The 26,464-nt window shown below is 37.9% G+C and overlaps 1 protein-coding gene across 1 annotated transcript in view; it reads left to right on the top strand.

Annotated features, from left to right (window-relative positions):
• Nucleotides 1–25,407, top strand: part of zbtb20 (zinc finger and BTB domain containing 20) — a 52,729-nt gene extending 27,322 nt beyond the window's left edge. Inside the window, 5 exon segments of the mRNA XM_028467411.1 lie at nucleotides 14,574–14,729; nucleotides 17,850–18,186; nucleotides 18,188–18,373; nucleotides 18,375–19,354; nucleotides 23,191–25,407. Coding sequence (XP_028323212.1) covers nucleotides 14,582–14,729; nucleotides 17,850–18,186; nucleotides 18,188–18,373; nucleotides 18,375–19,354; nucleotides 23,191–23,600 — 2,061 coding nt within the window. The 5' untranslated portion in view covers nucleotides 14,574–14,581 and the 3' untranslated portion in view covers nucleotides 23,601–25,407.
• Nucleotides 25,408–26,464: the final 1,057 nt, after the last annotated feature.

Genomic DNA, 26,464 nt, shown 5'->3' on the forward strand with positions numbered 1-26,464 from the left:
CTCAGGTCAGTCTGATCGGGATCCGCAGAGATATTTGACAAACACACACACACACACACACACGCCCACACACACACACACACACACACACACACTCACACACACGCCCACACACACACACACACACACACACACACACACACACACACACACACACACAGACAGATATTCCTTGCTTTTATAGAAAGATAACACCAATGAATTAAATTCATAATAATAAAAAAAACTCTCAGGCTAAAATAACCTCCATTAAATGCTGTTTTTTTTCACGGTGCCTTACGTTTAACCTGCTTGGTCGGCTGTGATGTGATACACATCTGATAAACTCATGGCCCAGGGGCCAAATCTGGCCCTTTGGAGCATTTAAGTCGGCCTGCAGGAGGAAGTAAAAATCACAGAGAAAACATGAATTCTTGGTGCTTATATCGCATGATTGCAGTCATTTTTAGTGTTAAACTGTTGAAAAAAACTCAAAATTCTTACAAATTCCTTACATTTCCCTTAATTAAATAGAAATTACTCCCAAAATCTAGGACATTTAAAGTGAAAGCCCTGTTGGGACTGATATCTGTCACTGATTGCTTGTCAGTTTCTTACATATTTTGTATTTTATCTATAAGTGCAAACTAGGGCACAATAATGTTGAAACTACGCATAAAATCTGTGGCTCACTTGAGATCAAAGGGCTCCGTATTTGGCCCTTGAACTAAAATGAATTCATTAACATCCCTGATGTGATGCATTTGATTGATGTCTGGTCATTTCTGTTTTTTTCTACTTTCACAATGTCCGTTAATCATTTTAAAACAAAAAAAAAATTTATTTCATTTTAGTTCAAGGGCCAAATACGGAGCCCTTTGATCTCAAGTGAGCCACAGATTTTATGCGTAATTTCAACATTATTGTGCCCCAGTTTGCACTTATAGATAAAATACAAAATATGTAAGAAACTGACAATAACCAAGCAATCACGCCTCACATCATAGCCGACCAATCAGATTAAACGTATTAATGCGCGGTAATACTTCTATCTATCCTGAGAATTTTTTTACATTTTCAATTGAATTTATTGGTGTTATTTTTTTTTAAAAAGAATTGTACATGTTGACAAACCTTTTATTTTATACAGATGCCTTTGTGGAAAATAAATTCAGTTCCAATCATGTAAACTTCCTTTATAAGTTTATACGTGATATTTATTGTATGCAAAGGAACCGTGGCAAGATTTATTATCAAAAATAAATGTGGGGGGTGAAAGTGACTATTAACTTTTACTTTGATTACTATTTAATTGAGCTACTTTTTACTTATACTTTTACGTATTTTATTTATGACTTACTTGCAGAGGTGTATAGAGTACTGATGTATGCGACTCAAGTAGAAGTACTGCTACTTGATTGAAATTGTACTCAAGTACAAGTAATATCTATATCTATAAAGCAAGAAATGTCTGTGTGTGTGTGTGTGTGTGTGGCTCAAATATCTCTGCGTTTAGGGACAGACAGAGCTGAGACTTTCAACATGGCTGCTGCTTGGTTCAAGGGTGTGTGACGTTATACTTGTTTGGACTACAATGATACCGTTAATAAATTATTTTCATAAAATTGTCCACCGGGAGCGGACAATTTTATAAAATTTTGGAACTGATGACATCATCCCTGTGGATTGAGCCTTTGCTGGCTTTGATCACGCGGCACAGTTGGCCGGGTTAGAGGCAGCCTGTGGGCTGACCAGAGCCAATCACTCTGTGGGCAGCGGGGCAGAGGGCGGACGGTGTCCGGCCGGGGGTAGCCTGACCCGGGAGGAGGCGCCACGTCATCACCGGGTGGCGGCGACGCAGTTGGCCGGGTTGGAGGTGTGCTACCCCTGGCTTCACTTTTTGCTCGCTTTGGGTGAACTGTGTGTGTGTGTGTGTGTGTGTGTTTAATTCAGAATTCAATTTGCATGGGGAATCAAGTGTTTTACAAGGTCAGTTTAAAGAGGATTTAGCTTTTATTCTGAATTAAAGAGGAATTAAAGCTCCCTTGTAAACTTGAGTGTCTCAAAGTGTTTCTCTTGGCATAACTTCATGCTGGTGCGTTGCTTTTTCCCAATTTATTCATTTAAATATATAAAAACACAAAAGTTATCACTCTACACATTTCACAACAAGCCTAAATGTCCCTGATGTTCCAATTCAAACACAATGTAAAAGCTACTCAACCTCCCACTTTTCTATAGCAATACGTACTTCCTGCGGGCACTGCAATTTTGCCAAAAAGAAAACGTGTACTTCAATCAAGTCACAGTATTTCTAGGATACATCAGTACTCTTTACACCTCTGCAGTTCTCCCAACTGTGAAAATACATTATGGGATTCGAAAGGCCTGTAGATGGAAACTTTATGAATAATCAAACTGTATGAAGTCATTACATAAAGGAGTGTGGATTTTTGCCTGAAAACTAAGTATACTTAAGTAGATTATCCTCCCATCTGTAAACAACTCACAATGAGTCTTGTTTGGATAACGGATGGCAGTGGGCGTGTTTCTGACAGAAAATGACGAAGTTGAACAAGCTGTCCTGTCAAAAAAAAAAAAAGACTTTGAATATCCTCCTGGAAGTGTTTATTGTTATTCCATCAAAGCCGGAGTAGGTTTTTCTTTTTCTTTCTAGTTCCGCTGCGTTTATGAAGACATTTCAGTGGCAGGAGCTTCCAAACCAAACGCCACCGGTGAAGAGTTAACGGCAGCTTTATGTTTGTGTTATGACACGTGGAAGGAAAACTGCACAACACAGTTATATATTCAAGCAATTTCAATTGAGCCGTGGCCCATATTGTCTCTGTGGTGTGATTACTTCTCGACGCCGCGACCAAGTAAAAGAGCACTCATGAGAGGCGAAGCGCTGTTGTGAATTAATAAAATGAAATGCACTTTTTTTTTTTTTTTTTTACAGCTTTTCCATATTTTTTTAAAGTCTCCCCAGTGAAGAGCAGCGCATCTAAACTGTAGTTGCAAACAAGGGATCAATGGTCTTTTGTTGCTGAAGAGACACTATTATTCAAAAATAATACTTGGGGAGAGGGGGTTGGGGGGTGGGGGAGTTATTGGTGTGACACTATATAAATCCAACACATTTTTAAACTTTTGAGTTATCGTCCTATAACTTTTTGTTAGGAAGACTTGGACACAAGATTTCCATCAAGTTCTCTTTTTGTCTTCTTTTTGAATAATATGTTTCATTTAATCAGACAAATTGTTCTTCAGGAAATGTACTTTGATCTCCTGACATTTTTCGACTGTCCACTGCCAGTCTTCTTCAGAGGCATCTGCTCATCGCTTTGATGTTTCCTTGATTTCCGCGTAATTATTTTTGCCTTCTTTTTGAATAATATAGTAAGGCTTCATTTATTCAGACAAATTGTTCTTTAGGAAGTGTCCTTTGATCTCCTGACATTTTTCGACTATCCCCTGCCAGTTTTCTTCAAAGGCACCTGCTGGTCCCTTTGATGTTTTCTTGGCTTCTGCGTAATAATTCCAGCAAGTTCTTTTTGAATATGTCAAGGTTTCATTTATTCAGACAAATTGTTCTTCAGGAAATTTACTTTGAGCTCCTGACATGTCTCGACTGTCCACTTCTTCAGAGGCATCCGCTGATCACTTTGATATTTCCTTGGCTTCCGCGTAATAATTCCAGCAAGTTATTTTTGTCTTCTTTTTGAATAAGATCTTAAGGTTTCATTTATTTAGACAACATTTTTTCAGTAAATTTACTTTGATCACATGTTTTGACTGTCCACTGCCAGTCTTCTTCAGAGGTGTCTGCGGAAGAACAATTCTCTTTGAATAATTGAAACCATGTCATACTTTTCAAAAAGAATACAAAAAGAACTTGCTGGAATTATTACGCGGAAGTCGAGGAAACATCAAAGCCATCAGCGAACGCCTCTGAAGAAGACTGGCAGTGGACAGTCGAAACATGTCAGGAGATCAATGTAAACTTGATAAATAATTGAAACTTTAACTTATTAGGCTTAGAAATGTTTGTGTTGCTTTTCCACAATTTCAACCTTAACATAATATTTTTTGAGTGCTTATTAAAGATTTAAATGGCTGCTTTAAAGGCAAATCAATTACATCTCGAGGCTTTGATGCTGTTTTCCGCAGCTTATTATCATTAAGCGTTCTTTGCATTATTTACCTGTATGCTGGTAGCAGCGTCATCACAGAGAGGAAAAGGCAAGGCAAGGCAAGGCAAATTTATTTGTATAGCGCATTTCATACACAAGGCAACTCAATGTGCTTTACATGATAAAACATTCAGTTGTTTAAAATCAATAAGAACAATTAAAATCACCAGTAAAATCAATTAAAATCACCAGTAAAATCATCAACAAACACATTACATCAACAACATGACCAAAAATTTCTCTCTCAATCATACGCAGTAGAGAAAAAAAGTGCCTTTAACTTTGATTTAAAAATGTTCACATTAGATTCTGACTTCAGCTCTGCTGCAGTTTGTTCCACTTCTTTGCAGCATAACAACTAAAAGCAGCATCACCATGTTTACTGTGAACTCTGGGCTCCACTATCTGACCTGTGTCCATAGATCTGAGAGACCTGCTGGGTTCATACCTGACTAACATGTCACACATTTATACACCAGCAGCAGAACTTTAAAGTCTATTCTGAGGCTGACTGGGAGCCAGTGTAAAGACTTTAAAACTGGAGTAATGTGCTCTGACCTCTTTGTTCTGGTTCAGACCCGAGCTGCAGCGTTCTGAATCAGCTGTAGCTGTTTGATGCTCTTTTGGGGGATTCCTGTCAGAAGACTATTACAATAGTCCAGTCTGCTGGAGATAAAAGCATGGACCAGTTTCTCCTGATCTTTCTGAGTCATTAAACCTTTCACTCTGGAGATGTTCTTTAGGTGGTAGAAGGCTGTTTTTGTGATAGATTTGATCTGACTGCTGAATGTAAGATCTGAGTCAATCAGAACACCAAGGTTTTTGACTTGGTCTTTAGCTTTTAAAGATCGAGACTCAAGATACTTGCTGACAGCAGTCCTCTTTTCCTTGTTACCAAAGACAATCACCTCCATCTTGTCATGGTTTAGTTGAAGGAAGTTTTCACTCATCCAGCAGTTTACTTTTTCTAAACAGTCACACAACACCTCAATGGGACCATGGTCATCTGGGTTCAGTGATAGATATAGTTGTGTGTCATCTGCGTAGCTCTGATAATCAACCTTACAGTTCTGTAAAATTTGTCCTAAAGGAAGCATATAAAGGCTAAACAGAAGAGGTCCAAGAACAGAGCCCTGAGGAACCCCACAGGACATTGGTAATCTGTCAGATTCAAAGTTTCCAATGCTTACAAAATAACTTCGCTCCTTCAAGTAGAACTTAAACCATTGCATTACTTTTCTATTTAATCCAACCCATGTTTGCAATCTGTGCAACAAAATTGTATGATCTACAGTGTCAAATGCAGCACTTAGATCCAACAGAATGAGAACAGATACTTTTCCTGAATCAGTGTTCAACCTTATGTCATTGATCACTTTGATCAGAACAGTTTCAGTGCTGTGATGATAACGAAAACCTGACTGAAATTTATCAAATATTTTGTTGAATGTTAAGAATTGACTCAGTTGGTTGAAGACCACCTTCTCAATGATCTTGGCCATGAATGGAAGGTTGCTGATTGGTCTATAGTTAGCCAGTATAGAGGCATCCAGTGTTCTCTTTTTTAACAGCGGTTTCACAGCAGCTACTTTCAGGGATTTTGGTACGGTGCCTGATTGGAATGAGCAGTTAATTATCTGACACAAATCAGTGACAATTGACTTTACAACAGTTTTAAAGAAGTTTGAGGGTATTGTGTCAAGGCAACACGTTGATGGATTCAGCTGCTGAACAGTCTCCTCTATTGTTTTTGGGTTCACTGTAATAAACTCTAACATTGTAGTTGACTCATCCCTCAGTGGTTGAAGCTGTTCAAGCGTTTTGTGATTTGCTGGTTTGTTCTGATATTTGACCTTATTGATTGTATTTTTTCATTGAAATATACAGCAAATTCATTGCATTTTCCAGCTGACAGTAATTCAGGGGCTATCTGATCTGGGGGGGTTGTGAGCTTTTCAATTACAGAAAACAACGTGCGAGAGTTGTTGACATTTTTGGCAATATTTTCAGAAAAGTATTGCTGCCTTGCTTTGAACAAGCCATCATTGAATTTTCGCAGACTTATTTTGTACAGTTCTAGATGAATTTGGAGTTTTGTTGATCTCCATTTACGCTCAGCTCTTCTACAGTCAGATTTCAAATTCTGCATTATCTCAGTCCTCCTCCAAGGTGTTTTCTGAAAAAAAAAGTAAGGCTGACATTCAGAATTACTCCAGTTAGGTCGACCAGTATGATGATATTATTATAGTTGTTGGCCTCGAAATGACTCATTTCTAATCATTTCTATTTGCGAGGATCAAAGCCAGCCGCGACATGACGGACGGCGCTTGCTGGCATTTTAATTTGAGTTTTCTGTGTATTGTTTTGAGTAAAGTGCACGTTTACTGTGCCTTTATGTAACACATCGTGGCCCGTCAGATCACATTTATGCCTCATCACTTGACAGCATTCTCTCCATATTTACATCCAAACATTTGTAGCTAGTGCTTGTTTATATGAAGAAGTGAAAGTAATGGATTACACATACTCACGTTACTGTAATTAAATTGATTTATGGATCCTAAATCAGTCATTTTACTTGTACTTAGTAATTCATCACATTTCTACACCCAATCTTGAGTAAATTATCTTTTTTTTTGTTTTAAAATGATTAACAGACATTGTGACATGACACAAAAAATTAAATGGCCAGACATCAATCAAACGTATCACATCATAGCCGACCAATCAGATTAAACGTAATGCACGGCGCCAAAACAGCATTAAAAGGAGGTTATTTATTCCGTTTTAGAGTTCATGAATGTATCTATACTTAGAGCCTTGGATTTTTTTTTATTATTATTTTGAATTGAATTCATTGGTGTTTATTTATTTTTTATTTTTTAAAGAATTCTACATTTTGACAAACCTTTTATTTTACACAGATGCCTTTGTGAAATTTTTCCGTATTTTTGTTTGAACAATCACACAAAGTTTACAAAGGGTGGCATATTTTATATTTGTAATTTACAGATAGAATAATGAAGTAAATAGTAATAGTAAATAGTAAATGCCTGTGATCTTTACAAGTCCTCGTTCTTTAAGCAAAAGTCAGAGGAAAATAAAATAAAATAAACCTTAAAAACAGAGAATACTTTGAGCTTTAGTTCACCTTCTTTTCCATGTAGGTTTAAAAAAAGAAAAGTACAGTTTTTTATATAAATATACATATTGACATACAACACATACAAAAATGCATTTACCATAGTTATACTGTACGCAATTATAAATTAATAACCCTAACCCTTAGGCGGACTTACAGAAATGCATTTGAAAATAAATTAAGTTCCGATAGTGCAAGATTAGGTCTCGTCCCTTTTTCACTTATATATGAGGTGTTTACTGTATTACTAACCAAAAATAAACATGGGAAAGTAACTAGTTACTTTTACGCTGAGTTCTATTTCATTGAGCTACGTTTTACTTGTACTTGAGTATAATTTCAATCAAGCACCAGTGCTTCTACTTGACTATATGATATATCAGTGCTATTTACACCTCTGTTTATATGCTAATGCAGTTTTTTGGACTTGAGAATGATGATCATTTCCAACAAACTTCCTATTGACATTAAACGTGGAACAAAACACAATAAAAAAATAAAAACCCGATGCTGGTGAAATGCACATCTGCGTCATATTCATCCAGATGCTGCGTGTGTGTGCGGACAGGAGCTGATGATGCACAATGGCCCTCGTTGGCCCTTTTGTCTCCAGATTCAAATGTACCAAAAGGCTTCTTCTTCTTCTTCTTCTGTCTGCGTGTGTGTGTGTATTTGCATATTCAAGATGTACATTATTCACATGAGCGATACCAGTGCTCCTTTCAAAAAACAAAAAAGCATGCCTCTTATGTACAATCACCCCCATCCCCCACCCTCACCATTTTAACCCCCTCACCCCACACACACACACACACACACACACACACACACATTTGATGCAGCACGTTTCACCAGCTCGTCACCTAATTCAGGTGCTTGATTAACCTGCTGTCTGGCTGCTGAATTTCCACCCCTCATCTCTCCCTGTCTTAATTTGGGTTTTTTAGCACCCCCTCCCATACTTTCTACCCTCCTTCCCTCCTTCCCTCCCTCCTTTTCTTATCCTCCAACCCCTCCACTGTCTTTGTTGTGGCGGCAGCAGCAGAGCATGCCTTGCATTGGCTGTCTGAAGCATTGTGTCTGATTTCCAGCAGACAACTGACCTCTGGGGGATTTATTGACAGCAAACTCCACAGAGGCAGACACAGAGCTGGGGTGGGTGGGTGGGGACACGGGGGAGGGCGGAGGGTGCTGGGGAGGAAGAGGAGGAGGAGGGATGTACAGACAGGGGGGACAAATGGAAGAAAAGACAAAAAGAGGGAGAGTGATGAAACAGGAAACAGGTAACGGCGTGCAAAGAAATAAATCAATGTGAGAGGTGGGCTCGTGAAATTAGTTTGATTTGATCTTTTTTTTTTTTTTTTTTTTTTTTGGTGCAGTATTAGCAAGTGAAAGAAAATGGCGCCTCCTACAAGGATCTAATTAATTTTGAAGGATCATCAGCCCCTTTAGTCCAAGGCAGGGTACAGGAGGGAGGGTGGGAGGGAGGGAGGGGAAGGGGAGGGGGGGGTGAGACAGACCCCTGGGCTGATTAGAATTCACTGCAGGTAGGCGCTGGCTGCTGCTCACCCACTGTGTCACGGCTAAAATGGAATCACTGTGGTGAGTGGCAGTTTGGGCAACTGAAGCCCGCTTCCCTCGGCCCTGCTCTTTTGTTGCCTGCATTCACCTCACTTTACCCCGAAGGCAGGTGGATTTCCACGCCTTGGTGGTGGGGGGGTGGGGGGGGGGGACAGGGAAGCACACAAGTGTCACGTAGGTTTGCATTATCTAAAAGTAACCCAATAAAAAAAACATAAAAAAAGGAAAAGGAAACTTGGCACCAGGGTACAGTTACACCTCAAACTGAGCTGCTCAGTTACAAGGTGATAGTTTACCAGTGAATTCAGGGGTGTGTGTGTGTGTGTGTGTGTGTGTGTGTGTGTGTTCATCCCCACATGTGAGCCGACTGTGGTGAAGGAAAGGCTCTTTAGAAAAAGACATTTTCTGCTGTGAATAGTATAGCGTCTTGTTTCAGCAGCGGTTGGTGAGAATAAAGAGAGTTTTTTTTACACCTGTTACGTCTCCACTTCCAAAGCTTGGTTTAGAGTTCAGGGTTTTCATTCAATCGTGTTTTTGGAAATATAAACGACTTCAGTTGTCAGTTTGGGTTTCTCTTGTCAAGTTTGTGAAGATGAAACAAGATGAATCGTGTAATATTTTTCAGGGGTGTCCCGATATGACATTCATATCGGATATCGGGAAAGAGCCACAAGTATTGGATTCTTCCCGCATCTAAAATCTCCAACTCTGCTACATTGGCCATGGTTACATGATGTTTTTTTTCGTTCAGAATTAATTATTCACAATTAAATAAATCGAAATTAAAGTATTCCGCTTCGTGTTTACATGGAATTAGGAATTCCAAATTGAGGTTTCTATGGAAACCATGATTTTTTGCCTTTATTGTGTTTGATACACACAAGATGAATCGTGTAATATTTTTGGGAGTATCGCATTATATCGGCACATATGGTTACATGATGTTTTTTTAAATTCTGAATTTAATTATTCCGAATTAAATTAGTCACAATTAAATGACTCACAATTTCATTTTGCGAATTAAAGTATTCTGCTTTGTGATGATGTAGAAAACATGTTTATTGCCCTTTATCGTGTTACTCTTGCCTAGTTTGTGAAGATAAAACAAGATGTGTAATATTTTTTAAGTAGTGTCCCGATCCAATATTCATATCAGATATCGGCCGGATATCGTCAAAGAAGGAGTATCGGATTATATCAGCCAGCATCAAAAATCTCCAATACCAGCGCTCTGATACATTGGCCATGGTTACCTGAGCTTTTTTAATTCGGAATTAATTATTCTGAGTTAAAGTATTCTGTTTTATGTTTACATAGAATCAGTCATTTCGAATTGAGGTTTACATGGAAAACATGTTTATTCACATTTATCGAGTTTCTTTTGTCTAGTTTGTGAAGATAAAATGAGATATTGTGTAATAATTTGAAGGGGTGTCGATATTCAAGAACAACGAGTATTGGATTACTCCAGTCCACAACTTAAATCTCCAATACCATCACTGTGATACATTGGCCATGGTTACATGATGTTTTTTAATTCGGAATTAAAGTGTTCTGCTTTGTGTTTTAATGAAAATGGTCATTCTGAATGAGGTTTACATGGAAAACGTGTTTATTCGCCTTTATCGGGTTTCTCTTGTCGAGTTTGTGAAGATAAAACAAAACATATTGTGTAAAATTCTTTAGAGTTGTCCCGGTCCGATATTCATATCAGATATCGCTCCGATATCGGCAAAGAACAACGAGTATCGGATGACATTGGCCCGCATCTAAAATCTCCAATACCAGCACTTGTAAACGCCTAAATCAGAATGAAAATGGCTGATTCGAATTAAACTTTAATCTGAAGTAGGTAGCTGGTTTATTCTGATTTTAATTCTGATTTGATAGATGATGATTCTGTATAGTTTATTCTGCTTAAATTAATTCTGGCCATTTTGTGCTGACGAAACTGTATCAGTATATTATTGGCAACAGGGAACGAGCATGTGCAGAATGACCAGAATTCATTTAAAGCGGAATGAACGTTTAAAAAACCAAGGAATTATTCAGAATAATTAAATCAGAATAAACCAGCATTTAAATTTTAGTCGGAATGGCCATTTTCATTTGGAATTAGGTGTTTACAAGGTCAGTTTTAATCTTTTTTTAAAGAGGATTTCATTTTTATTCTGAATTAAAGATTAATTAAAGCCTTCGCGTTTACGTCGCCATTGTAAAATGTAAATTGTAGAATAAATATGCTTATGTTTAAGTTAAGCTACTGGTTACTTTGCACTTTAATATTTTCACCAGTTTTTATTTATTTTATTTGTTCGTCTAATGACAGGATTAATCACGTCAAAAGCACCAAAGATAGACCTTAGGCAATGGAAGATTCCATCATGTTTTAGAGGGGATATATCTTTAATAGTGTCGTGGAATTCTCAATCTGAGGCCTGTAGGCAAAGCGTCTTCTTCCCCTTCCTTCCCTCTTATGTTCCCTTTCCTGATTTTCAGCTGCTTCGTGTTAAATTATGGATACAATCATCATCTTTGAGGCACATTTAGGGTAAGAAGTGTGACACGGAGGCAGCTGTGGCCTCAGCATACATTAGGAAATTCAACGTGTCACAGAAGGAAAGCCTCGCATTTGACCTTTCTATTTAACGTTTCCCTTTCAGAATTTCTCCAATTCCGTTTAATCTTCCTTTCCTTTTTAAATGACTTTTCTAGCTATTAAACTTCCCAAAGTCGTACCAAACATGCTAAATAGGGTTAATAGAGTCAACTACTGTTATTAGATCTATATTCATAGGCTTCAGATGATTTACAGAAGTCAGGAGGGTTATGCTGAAATCACGCGAGATTGCGTCGTGGAATGTTCGTTAGCTACAGCTACAGTGCTAGAAACTCATCCGCTTGTTTAATGGGGGGAAAAATACCATAAAAATGTGTGATATGGTCCCAAAACATTTAGTTTGTGTCTTTTAGATATTTTTTCATTTTTTTATTTTGTACAAACTCCGAAGCAATCGTGATTACGTAGCATGAGATTTTGAATGAGATTATGAGCCAAATGTGCCATGTTCGTCTATTTTTAGTTCAGGGGCCAAATACGGACCAGTTTGACCTTAAGTGGGCCACAGACTTTAGGTTGGAGAGAAAGAGCTATTTCAACATTCTTATTCCTTGTATAACTGATATACAGTAATCCAAGCAAAAAGTGACATATATCATGTTGATGTAGGATCTTTATTTAAATTTCTTTTAATTTGTGACCAATTTTTATGTATTTTGGGGAAATTTTGTGGAATAATTTCAGAAAAATCTCAGGGTTTTGGAAAAATGTAGTTCTTTCAACAATTTGAGGCTTGAAAATAACAGCCATCATGTGATGTAAGCATTGGGGAAAACTGTGAGTTCTGCAAATATTTATGACGTTTCATTAAATGTGTGTATTTGGAGGGACTGAGATATCTACAACTGAATTATTTGGTAATCCATGTTTTCTACGTCATTGGATGCTCTAAGGCAGGGGCGTCCAAACTCGTTCTAGTTCAGGGGCCAAATATGAACTAGTTTGATCTTAAGGAGGTTTAAGCAGATTTTAGGCAAAAAAACAAGCATTAATTTAATATTAATGTGCCCTAGTTTGTCCTTATACATATACGTATGTAAAGCACCAACAATATACAAGAAATAAGTGACATACATCAGTCCCTGCATGACTTTCACTTAAAATGTTCTTGGTTTTGAGAGCAATTACTATTTCATTTGGGGAATTTTTGTGGAATATTTAGAAAAAAACTTCAGAATTTTTGAAAAATTAGGAACATTTGGAATTAAACATGACAGCCATCATGTGATATAAGCAACAGGAAAACAGTGAGCCCTGCAAATATTTGTGCAGTTTCATTTAGCTTGTGTATTTGGAGGGACTGTGATATCTACAACAATATTTATGTCATTTTTACTTCCTCCTGCAAGAAAGACACATTAGATGCTCTAAAGGGCCGGATTTGGCCTTGAGTTTTACACGTGAACTAAATATTCACTCAGGTTTTTTTTTTTTTAGGAAAACTAGAATATAAATGCTTGAAATTGTTCCAAAAAAACGTGCATGTGAGGTATTTCTGTGTCGTATTGGAGCTTGATTTTAAAATTTTCAGTTCCAAATCGTAAATTTTCTGTCTGTTTTTCTTCATGATCATAGAAAATCCCAGTTCTCCTCGTGTTTCTGTGGGGTTGTCTGAGTTGGCTCAGGCTCCTCGTTGTGAAAATGGTTGTTTTTTTTTTTAAATTGCCAGAAGGAGTGAATGGGTGTGTGATCGACTGGGATAGACGCTCTATCACAGTGTGTGTGTGTGTGTGTGTGTGTGTGTGTGTGTGTGTGTGTGTGTGTGTGTATTAAAGTGCTACCAAAGAGCCGTAGAGAAATAATTTGTGTCGACAGTAATGTGCAGGTCTGGTCAAATCCTGGCCCCAATCTGTTCACCAGCAGCACACATTGTAGTTTCTGGTATTTCACTGAAAGCACCCGATGTTCGCGTTGTAGCAAGCGAGGGCCACACTTCTTCTTCTTCTTCTTCTTTCTCTTCCTTCTTCTTCTTCTTCTTCTTCTTCTCTTCTTCTTCTTCTTTCTTCTTCTCTTCTTCTTCTTCTGTCTTCTTCTTCTTCTGTCTTCTTTCTTCTTCTTCTTCTTCTTCTTCTTCTTTCTTCTCTTCTTCTTCTTCTCTTTCTTCTTCTTCTTCTTCTTCTTCTTCTTTCTTCTTCTTCCTTCTTCTCTTCTTCTCTTCTTCTTCTTCTTCTTTTTCTTCTCTCCATTTAATAAAAAAAGAAAGAAAACATGATAGCAGTAGACTTGGAATTTTGTTCTGAACCCTCATTTTAAATGATAAATATTCACATCTTGCACGCTGCATAATTTACAGGTACTGTTCAAAGCCGTCATTAGTTGAAATAACTTGATGGCACTTTGAACAACGTGGGATGAATAAGAAGGGAATTAGTTTGGAGAAAAAAAAAAGCATTGTGCATAAGTTCAACACATTTTTAATTGATATTTTTTTTATTTTGGGATTTGTTTGTGCCGATGTGGCTGGTTCTTCATTGCTTTGTTTTTTTTTTTTTTGGCAGGGTCAAATATCTGCACAACTATGCGTTTGTGAACATTTAAAGTTTCAGCCTTTCTGAGCACAACACGTCACATGCTTTAAAGCCGAGCCTCGTGTTTTTCAAGGCCTTTGGGGCCATTTTTGTATCGTACTCTTTTATTTTACTATTTTAATGTTGCTACATCTTTGTATTAGACATCTGAGTGTTTGGAGTTTGGCTTCGAACGACGTAAAACACACACACGAACAAACGCACATGGGTCTAAGAGCGTTTCTACAAATAAAGGGCTTTCTTGTGTAAATTTAGGAGAAAAATTTAGATGATCTTTGTCGAGACAGGGTGTGGTTTTGTTGCTTCAGATAACTCTTGGCTGTCAATGAAATGATACTCACATTGTACTTTATTTGCACACAGACGCGTTTGTTTTGCTCGCTGTAAAGAAAAGAAAAAAGAAAGTTTGCCACACATTCATTGCAGCACAGAAAAGGTCGAGTGTGGACATTGTTGTTGGTTCAAACGTTGAGATTTACGTCTTTCCCTCCCCTCTGTTCCCCCTCTTTTTTCCTTCCTGAACCTGACAGAGCAACACATGATTTGGACGAGAGGACTGACAGCCTTGCTTAGCACCAGGCCTGCAATCAGAACTCAGAACCATCTCCACCAGCAAACGGACCCGCTCCTCATCACCAGCCACTCACCACACACTCTCATCTTCGTACCAAAAACGTCATCAAACTTGTAAGTCCTCATATCTCCATATTGTAACCTTTCTGTAACCTTAATCCGTGCATGTGCCTCGACCTAAATAACTTGTGTCAGGTGTTAAGAGCAAATTCTGTTCTAGTTTTCCCTAAACAAATATAGCTTCTATACACAGAAGTCTGGATTTTCCCCCTCCATGATTTGATCATTAAAATCTAAATGATGGCCGTGTCCTTCACCAGCTCATGTGCTTTTACTTTCTGTCACACTCAATCATTTTTATGTGACAAGCAAACCGGCTTCAGTGTCGTTAATTAAACACACGTCGCTGTTATTTGTTTTTTTGGGTTTTTTTTAAAAATGAATATTTCACATTTAAATCCAGAAAAATGAGGGTTTTTTGACACGTAGATTTTCCTTCTGAAGCCCATTTACTCCTGCTAGGATATTTTGGAAACGCCATCACAGAGAACACATGGCCAACAATGAGGGCCAACTGTCCTTTAAGCCCAGTGCGCCACCTAACGGTTGGTGGAGGAACTCCCACTAATGTTCACTGAATGGGAAAACAGCAGCTTTAATTAGGAACCATTTTAAAATGTCCTCGTTTTTTGACCTTATTAGATTTTATCAATAACTAATTAGATTGAAATTTAAAACGAGGAGCTATATCTAAAGGGAATGAATCAAAAATAATTTTCCACAATTAGCATGCTGGCAAAAGGTTACAGAATGACCGAATATTTGCCTAAAATGGTGGTATTTGTTTACAGCTTTAAATATGCACATTATATAACCTGCTGTAACTATAGTTGATACCATGAAACGATACAGTTGTACACATTCCCAAATATTAGCATTATTAATATTATCAAAGCAGGTGTTACTGAAATAACAGACAAAAGCAAATTATTTTAGAGGTTTTTTTTTTTTTTTTAAACAATAAAGTGTTTCTCATTCATATTTATAGCTAGCTTGTAGAATACATTTCCAGGATTAGCATGCTAGCAAAAGATAACAGAATAACCATATATTTGTTTGTTGAGCTTAAGATATGCACATTATATAACCAACTGTAACTACAGTCGAAAACGTTTTTTAAATAAAGTGAAACCCATAAAGTTTTACACAATCCCAAATATTAGCATTAGCAATATTATCAAAGCAGTTTTCCCTGGTGTTACTGAAACAACAGATAAAAAGCAAATTATTTTAAAGTTTTTTCTGAACAATAAAGTGTTTCTCATTCATAGTTGTCTTATTTTTAAGGCCATACATTTATCTCAGATTAATAGACAACATGTGCAGCAGCAGATTTAGGTTTCAGCTTTTTCCCAGCTGTAGTCCAACCATTAAACAACATAACATAACATAACATAACATAACATAACCTTATTACTTTTTACCAATAACCAATTAGATATGTAATTGTAGAGATTGTAGAGAGAATTGAAGAGCTATAAATAAAGGAAACGAATCAAGAGAATTTCCCAGGATTAGCATGCTAGCAAAAGGTAACAGAATGACAGAATATTTGCTTAAAATGGTGACATTTGTTTGTTCCTTGCAGCTTCAGATATGCACGTTTTATAACCGGCTGTAACTTGAGTTTTTTCTCAACAATGAAGTGTTTCTCATTCATAGTTGTCTTATTTTAAGGCCATTTGTTACATACATTTATCTCAGATTAATAGACAACATGTGCAGCAGCAGATTTAGGTTTTAGCTCTTTCCCATCTGTAGTCCAACCATTAAACAACACAACCAACAAATACTTTGACAGTTCAAATCAATACGTATTTAATTTAAACTTTTACCAATAATTATTTAGATTGTAATTTTAAAATGAGGAGCTTTGACCAAAGTAGATGGATTAACATGCTAGCAAAAGATAAGTTAGGAATATTTACCCAAAATGGTGGCATTTGTTTGTTCTTTACAGTTTTAGGTATATGCACATTATATAACCAACTGTAACTACAGTCGAAAACGTTTTTTAAATAAAGTAAAACCCATAAAGTTTTACACAATCCCAAATATTAGCATTAGCAATATTATCAAAGCAGTTTTACTGAAACAACAGATAAAAGTTAATTATTCAAAATTATTTTCTGAACAATGAAGTGTTTCTCATTCATAATTGTCTTATTTTTAGGGCCATGTGTTACATATATTTATCTCAGATTAATAGACAACATGTGCAACAACAGATTTAGCTTTTAGCTCTTTCCCATCTGTAGTCCAACCATTAAACAACATAACATAACATAACATAACATAACATAACCTAATTACATTTTACCAATAACTACGTTAATTAGATTGTACTTTTAAAATAAGGAGCTATAGCTGAAGGAAAATAATTAGGAAAACTTCCCAGGGTTAGCATGCTAGCAAAAGATAGCAGAATGACAGAATATTTGCCTAAAATGGTGGCATTTTTTTGTTCTGTATCACTCTCAATATGCACATTATATAACCTGCTGTAACGATAGTGGAAAAGGTTTTTTAAATAGAGTAAAAAACCCTAAAGTTTTACACAATCACAAATATTAGCATTAGCAATTTTACCAAAGCAGTTTTCACAGGTGTTGCTGAAACAACAGACAAGAGCAAATCATTTTAGTGTTTTTTCTTGACGATAAAGTGTTTTCCTTTTTTTTTTTTAGGGCCATTTGTTACATACGTTTATCTCAGATTAATAGACAACATGTGCAACAGCAGATTTAGCTTGAAGCTCTTTCCCATCTGCAGTCCGGCCATTAAACGACACAACCGACAAATACTTTGAGTTAAACACATATGACAGTACGACAAAGTACGTATTTAATTAAAACTGAGACATTAAATCAGCATTTGAAATAGCAGCTGGTGAAGCACATGCTCCCCAACTGACGCTATTTTCATAATTTGTTTGTTTGCTTGTTTAATGGCTTTATGATGTTGTTTTTTAAGGATTGTGAATATTCTAAAAGAAATTACAAACGGAGCCTCGGGCGAGATTATGCTAAAAATTACAAATAAATGTGTTTTGATTTTACATTATGTTATCAAATGTTGATCACAGTTGGAATGAATACATGAATAATTGTATATTAGGGTGAATGCATGTTAGATGTGACGTGTTGGTGAGCTGTGTTGCTTCCTCGTTCCAGGTGACATTAGTTGCAAGGGGATGACCGAGCGCATTCATAACATCAATCTCCACAACTTCAGCAATTCTGTACTTGAGACCCTCAATGAGCAGCGCAACCGTGGGCACTTCTGTGACGTGACCGTTCGGATCCATGGAAGTATGCTGCGAGCTCACCGCTGCGTGCTGGCTGCTGGAAGCCCCTTCTTTCAGGACAAGCTGCTCTTGGGCTACAGCGACATCGAGATTCCTTCCGTGGTCTCAGTGCAATCCATCCAAAAGCTGATTGACTTTATGTACAGTGGGATCCTGCGGGTGTCTCAGTCAGAGGCCTTGCAGATCCTCACTGCCGCCAGCATCTAAGATTAAGACAGTCATCGATGAGTGTACCCGCATCGTGTCCCAGAATGTGGGCCTGGCCGGGCCGGGGGGGTTCCAAGTCATACCGGGAGACTCCGGTCAGGAGACGCCTCGTGGCACGCCGGAGTCTGGCACCTCTGGGCCCAGCAGCGACGCGGAGTCAGGTTATATGCAAGCGACATCACAGCAAAGTGGGATCGTAGTACACGTCCATGTACCCCTACACTAGCCTCTCCCTGCAGAACGGCACCCGCGAGCGTCCCCTTTACATTAACCCCTTGACGGCAAACTACAATCCAAATCTCAGCACTCAGAAGGACCAGCAATCTCAGGATCTGCCTTGGATGAACCGCAACGAGGACCCATCTCAGCAGGTCGACCGCTTCAGCTCAGCAGAGTCCACCCACTGCCGCAAGCAACCGCGCCCGGTACGCATGCACATCAAGCAGGAGGCCGAAGACGACTACAGCTGCTACAACACCATGGGGGACGGCCAGGAGGACAACGACCACACCGAGGGCGTCGAGAGCGAATCCAAGGTTGAAAGTTTTGACTCAGGGGTGAGCTCCTCCATTAGCACTGAGCCGGACACCATGGAGCAGCAGCCGTACCTGTCCGCCTTCAGTCAGGATGGCGGCGGGGACGGACACCATGGCAACGGCGCTCCAGTGCAGATCGAAGTCAACGACTCGTCCCCTGAGCACGCGCAAGAGACGGAGGACGGGGACACGTCCCACAGCACTAGTGACAGTAGCATGATTCAGCCCCAGCCAAACTCAATCAAACTCAGTCCTTTGTCCCGGTACATACGCCAGACAGAATCTCACACCAGCAACTTGAGGATGCCGCTCACCGTGACCAGCAACCCCCAAGTGATGGGCACCGCCGGAAGCAACTTCCTGCCCACACTCTTTCCTACACAACCGGCTAGAGACCACAAGATTTTCCCGTACCTTACCGGCCAGCAGCAAACCCAGTTTGTGGCAGTGCCGCCCCCCGCCATGCCATCCTTCCCAAACTCCATGTTGGTACCACAAGCGCCAGCTCAGCAGCAACAATCTGCAGGAGGACTCGGTCCAGGGGAGAAGAAGCCCTACGAATGCACTCTGTGCAGTAAAACCTTTACTGCAAAGCAGAACTACGTCAAACACATGTTTGTCCACACTGGTAAGTACAAATAAATCTGTCTTTAGATGAAAATGATTTGGATAAGTAAGAATATTTAGTCAGGATTCATCAACGCTTAACTAAATTTGTGCACGTTGGGCATACGAGTCATACTCAACCGCCCCATGATGCATTGCGAGCGGAACGTTAAAATCGTCCTGGCTTCGGCTTCAAGCTATAAAATTACAAACTTCCCCTTTCAAACAAAAGCACCTCTTCTTGTCTTCCATTAGTTGTTGTTTTTAACATAGGACTCTTATTTTGAAGTTATCCGGAAGTTTTGTCAGTCATGAATGGCGGCCAACGTGGAATCTCCAAAATGTCGTAATTAAATGTGTTTACGCATCCTTATTTTTAAAATGGCGATATACGATATAAATCTCAATAATTTTAACTCAATGAAGTCTGACCAGAAAGACAATTCTGGGTGAAATTTATTAACAACAACTTTTGGCTTTTTGTCCTCTAAGGGACAGCACGTGTGAGTGAGTTCTGTAGTCTGGCTTGTTTAGAGGAAGGTCTGGGTTAGGACGCATTCAGTAATCCATCTAATTGAGCTTTTCATGATATTCTGAGAAGTAGTGAAAGCAGCGACTCCTAAAATGAGTATTTTAATACAAAATAAAGCATAGAATAATATATATGTAGGTGATATTGTCATTTTCTACATCAATCTACATCAAATCAATATATATAACAAAATTATGAGCGTAATTTGATTCGATATTCATCCGTTTGCTACCTACATAATCAGTTATCGTTTAAATTGATGATAAATTCCAAAACATGCATGTTAGATATTACGATGTCATATTAGAGCAAGATTTTAGATAAATAAAGAACAAAAAATTCAGTTCAGAATGTGAATTTAATGCCTTCCGTCCTTATAGTTGTGCAAACTTTTGAGCGCTGTGTTAATATTCCTCTTCTCGTACAAAAACTGCTAATACTGCAATTTATTTCCCTTTAATATTCCAGTTTACTACTCACGTGTTTAGTTTGTTCTCACTAAGGCGTCGACAATTGGAAATATAATATTTTACGCTTAATTTAAAAAAAAAAAAATCTAAACCCTCAAACATCTTAGAAATTTAAAAAAAAAAAATGAACATCAACACATTGAAATTTGATAATTTTTATCAGTTAGAACCAAGCTTTTAATATGAGGAAATTTTTTTAACGTATTTTAAAGTCAATTAAATACCTTTAGTCGATTAATTCAAATGTATTAAAATCTTCCAAATAGGTGCTGACAATATTACAATATGGTAGCATAATTAAAAGGCAAATGTTAATGCAGGCTGCTCACATTTAATGTGAAATAGAATAAAAAATATATAAACCAACTTTTTAATCACACAATCCCATTAAAGTCAGTTATTTAATGTAACTTTAAAGCATTTCCTATTTTGGAAATTTACTTTTACTACAAAAAAAGGATAAAAATCAGCATTAAAAACTTAGGATTTCGATTAAGTGTCTTTATCGTTTTTTTTTTCATTTACAAAAGCTCACAGTTCTCAGGGCGCTGCTTTCCTCTGGCACATGAAGGTAAAATCATCATCGGAGAAAAGTGCGAATTGAATTGAATACCATTTAATGAGACGACCGCCCAGAAATCAAGCCATACTCAAAAAGCCATTATTATTCATTACATTATTATATGAAGGCTTTAAAAACTACATTTACACTCACATGATTGTTCTCGGTGAAGTGATGACATACTGAATGGGAAATTAAATTATACATCCATTACTTTAGACAGAGAATTGTTAAAAATTTGAAATATTTAAAAGGATTTGACTTCTTTTTATTATTATATAAGTACTTAACATTGAATGCAATCACAGCAGTTGCTCGTTTTAAAGCCTGTGTCTTTAAAAAAAACTGCAAAGTAAAGTGTCGGCTGCATCTGAAGCTGAAAAATGACTGAGGAGGAAAAAAAAAAAAAAATAGAAGAAGAAGAAGAAGAAGTAAAGTCTCCCAACAAATTATTGGCTTCATTAAAGCAAAGCTGGTAGCTGAACAATAACTCAGTCAGTGCAGCAGAAATCAATTGATACGCGGCTCTTCATTAACGTGCACGCCGCCGTTTTGCCTGTTTGCAGTGTTATCAGTCTCCAAAGCTACCTGTTTGTTTTGCATAATTCATATGTTAATTTTTCACCACTAATAACGGCAGTAAAAGACGTTAATGATAATGGCGCACGTCTCCACAGAGTGTCCCCAACACATCAATGAGTGGCTTTGTCTGCAGCCAGTACGTTCATATTTTTATTATGATTAAAGAAGAAAAAAAGCCTGCGTCTGTGCTGCTTTAAAACAAACACACAACTCTATAATTTATACAGAAGAAATAATAAGAATAAGAAAATAGTTTTGGGCAAATCAAGAATGAAGTGTACAAAATACAATTTTGTAATAAAAGTAGAAGGTTTTCTAATAAAGTCAAATCTAAGGAAGCTGACGAGGACCAATTCACCATATAAAACAACAGTCTCCATCCAAACTGACCCTAATGTGTTTCCGTAGATGAACTGAAGGCTCCGCCTCTTCATAACTTCACTGGTTTTTCTTTCTGAACAAATTAAAGATATTACAACTCTGTGTTTATGAGAAATAATCTTTGTTATTAAACGCAACTTTGAATCATAGTTTAACACATTCATCAGTAAATGGCATTTTATAGACGACCACGATCTGATGTTTGTTGTCATATGGTGATTTGGTCCTAGTCAGCTTCTGTAGATTTGATGTTATTTCAATTTTAATCTCATCTTTTCTACTTTAATCTCGGTATTATGTTTCCCCTGATTCTCAAAAATTCAACTTTAATCTCAATGTTATATTTTAATTTAGTTCCCGAAATTTCTACTTTAATCTGGACATTTTTACTTTAATCTCAACATTATAATTCAACTTCATTCTCAAAATTTCAACTTTATTCTCAACAATTTGACTTTAATCTCGACAATTCAACTCTAATCTCAAAATTATATTTCAACTTTATTTTCAAAACAAAAATTTTAATCTCGAAATTTCAACTTTAATCTCGACAATTCGACTCTAATCTCGACATTTCTACTTTAATTTCAAGATTATATTTCAACTTTATTCTCAAAACTTCAACTTTATTCTCAAAACTTCAACTTTATTCTCAAAACTTCAACTTTATTCTCAAAATGTTTACTTTAATCTCGACATTTCAACTTTAATCTTGACAATTTGACTCTAATCTCGACATTTCAACTTTAATCTCAAGATTATATTTTAACTTTATTCTCAAAACTTCAACTTTATTCTCAAAATGTTTACTTTAATCTCGACATTTCAATTTTAATCTCGACATTTCAACTCTAATCTTGACATTATATTTCAATTTTAATCTCAAAACTTCAACTTTATTCTCGACAATTCGACTCTAACCTTGACAATTCGACTCTAACCTTGACAATTCGACTTTCATCTCAAAATTATATTTCAACTTTATTCTCAAAACTTCAACTTTATTCTCGAAATTTCAACTTTAATCTTGACAATTCGACTCTAATCTTGACAATTCGACTCTAATCTTGACATTGTATTTCAACTTATTCTTGACATTTCAACTTGATTCTTCATTTGGCCAAAATATTTCTCTGCAACCAAGCTGTCCCTAAAACATATGCAGTGCTGTGTGTTTGCATCATTGTATTTTGCTGCGTCGTTACTGAATCGCTGAGTCGTAATGCAAAGTAACAAGAGTTGGATTCTTGTATCCGTGAAGCTTTGAAGTGATTTCATTGTCTCTGTGTGTCTGTGCTTCCCTCCTTGTTGTGTCGTGCATGTACATCCAGGTGAGAAGCCTCATCAGTGCAGCATCTGCTGGCGCTCGTTCTCCCTCAAGGATTACTTAATCAAACATATGGTGACACACACAGGGGTGCGCGCGTACCAGTGCAGCATCTGCAACAAGCGCTTCACCCAGAAGAGCTCGCTCAACGTCCACATGCGTCTGCACCGCGGCGAGAAGTCCTACGAGTGCTACATCTGCAAGAAGAAGTTCTCGCACAAGACCCTGCTGGAGCGGCACATGGCCCTGCACAGCACGGGCAGCGCCATCACGGGCCTGTCGGAGGCGTGGGCGCCCGGCCCCGTCCCATCCCATCCCCGTGGCGTGCCGGAGCCGGCCGAGTGGTGCCCTCTCCATGCCAGTAAGATGGAGGCGCAGGAGTTGGGGCTGGGGTTGGAACGGGAGTGGGTGTAGCTGCTGAGGCGGGCTGCCAAGAAGGGACCTCCTACGTTTGCTCCGTCTGCCCCGTCAAGTTTGACCAAATGGAGCATTTCAATGACCACATGCGAATGCATGTCTCCGATGGATAAGTACAAATAGAAAAGAAACGAGAAAAAAAACTTCTTTCAAAAAGAATGACAAATAAAATGGCACTAGATTTTCCTTTTTCTTATTGTGAGGTATGAAGAGTTATGAGTATAGACACTGGCACATTAAGTTTCCCAAAAAGATTTTTCTTTTCTCTTATTCTAAAAGAAAAAAAAAGATGGTGGCCTTAAGGCTTAGTAGTTTGATATTGATCTACTGGATGGATCCGAACTACAGGCCTCTAAATGTATGCTTTCCTAAAAATACTGATTTATGTGTTGAACACTACCGAAAGGCCTACGAGAGAAACACATACACACAAACACACCGTTAGTGTAGATACGACTGAATGAATTCACACGTGCACAGATGTGTGTGCGTGCACGTGCGTGTGTTTGCGAGTGTGCGCGCATGTGTGTGTGTGTGTGTGTGTGTGTGTGTAAAGACAGCCGTGAAACACAAAGTCATGGCAGTTTTGAACCCATACTGACCAGTTTGGAAACTACAGACGTCCAAACTTACTGTGGTATAATTAACAACAATAATAAGTTAAGAAAAAGAAAGGACACCTGGAGTCGGGCTTATACGTATTCCCTCTAAAATACTGACGGTCACACGATTGCCTTCTTCTATGAACTAAAAAAAAAAAAAAGGAGAGTAGTTAATTTGACACTGGGTTTTATTTTTCCTCTGTGATCAAAGGATTATAATGCAGCTGTTGTCATGGTACCAGTTCCGCTCACATTACTGAGGTGTAACTTCCTGTCAAAGTCGTGACGAGGATGCGTCATTCATAGTTTACCGATTACTGTCCGTGACGTCCGTCGCCAGGTAAAAAAAATGGGCTTCTTTTTTTTTTTCCTCCTAACGTTCGGGGTTGAACACATGGCGAACACTGCCACTAATATCCTCACAGACTGTTAAGGCGTGTGGACCCAACGAGGGGAAAGAAACAAAAAGAGAAATCTATTTTTTGCCTTCGACTTTTTGAACTTTTTTCCTCTCATCCACGTTCATTGGCCGACTGAAAAACACAAGTCAACTCTCTCTCTTTCGTAAATTGCTGCTTCTTTACCTGCACCTGACTGTTATAAGATAAAGATTTCAAAGCTAAAACTAAAGAAAGAAGTTATTTAAAGAGAAACTAAACCCCAAAATTATTTTTTTTCTGCTGAAAACATGTATTTGTTTGTTTATTTGTGTAAATTACCAACTCATTCAGCTGTAGACATCTCAGCTTGATATCTACACATTAATACACAAATTTAATGAAACTCCACAATAGGCTCATGTATACCCCCCCCCCCCCATCAGAGATATGCAACTGGCAGTGCGGGGTCCACATGCTGCCCAATTTTGTGTGGCCCCTTAAAAAACTGCATAAACTGACTCCAAAAACACAAGATGACAGAAGAAAAGAAATTATGCACAAAATGGCCTGTACTACAAAGCTAGATTACCTCTTATCGTGCTAACTTCCTGGATTCAATCAGTGTGTGCTGTCCTATGAAGCTAGCTAACGTTCAGCCTAAGTTCACCATGGTAACTTAGGCTGAATGACTAACCTGGTCATGACCAGCTTTTGTTCTGGATAAGATCTGAGCGAGTACTAAAGCCCCGCCTCCTGACCAATCAGTTCTCTTATAAAGCGAGCTGTCCAATAAAAGGAGGATCATTCTGAACACGTCACTGCGTGGATCTGATGTGACGCTGACAGGAGAGAGAATATTTAAACATCGATGCAATCCTTTCATTTACCGATGACATCATATAGAAAATATATAGATTTTTATCTGATAGATTGATTAAATTAAAATAAGTAAAATATGTCAACTGATGAAGCCTGCTTGCATTGGGCACTTTCACACTGATAAATTCATTAATGTATTCTGTGGTGACACTGAGAGTCTCAGTCCTGTAAGATAATATAAAATATAAATATATTCCACCTTATGATTTAGGCTGATCTGTATGAACGTAACATCAGAGCCACAGACAAGTTAAAAGACAAGTTAGGTAAAGCCCGCTAACGGAGATAAATCCAGGATATAATTATCTAGCTTTGTAGTATAGTCCCCCCCAAAACTGCAACAAAATCACACACAAAGACCCCCAAAAACACAAAAAAGAATACGTAGAACAACAAATGTTAACTAAAATGATCGGAGAACCAAACAAAAGATTGGTCTTTTTTCCAAACTTTAGAAAAATGTGACCTTCGGATCCAACAATCCTATATTTGTGGCCCCCACTCCTTTAAAAGTTGCAGATCCTAAACTTTAGCACTTGATGACAGTCATTTTTTAATCCCAAATTGTTCCCAAATGCCATTTTTTTTAAAATTATTCCATAAAATGTCTCCAAATTACAAAAAAAATGGGTCACAAAAGCAAATAAATTGAGTTTGACACCCTGAAATAGATTGTTCTTTGGAGATTTGGGCGTGTCTTAACTGCTCCAGGAGCCCCGCCCATAATCAAGGCATTTTTTGAATTTCTTCCCCTAGTGGCAGCTCAGCAAAAAACAGTGGCTTTAGTTACTCTTTAAATGACTTTAGCTAAGTGGCCCGCAAGGCTTTAAATCAATAATGGAATCCAACACCAGGAGGATTGAATTGATTGGTGCTGTTTAAGAGAAGATAATTCAGTTTAAATAATAATAACATCGCCATCCCACACCTGGAATATGGGTGTAGCCTCTTTGTTACAAATGCAAAGCTAATTTAGCCGCGGGGAGCTACATCCATCAGT

Source organism: Gouania willdenowi, chromosome 14 (assembly GCF_900634775.1).
Source record: "Gouania willdenowi chromosome 14, fGouWil2.1, whole genome shotgun sequence".
Taxonomy (NCBI): Eukaryota; Metazoa; Chordata; class Actinopteri; order Blenniiformes; family Gobiesocidae; genus Gouania; species Gouania willdenowi.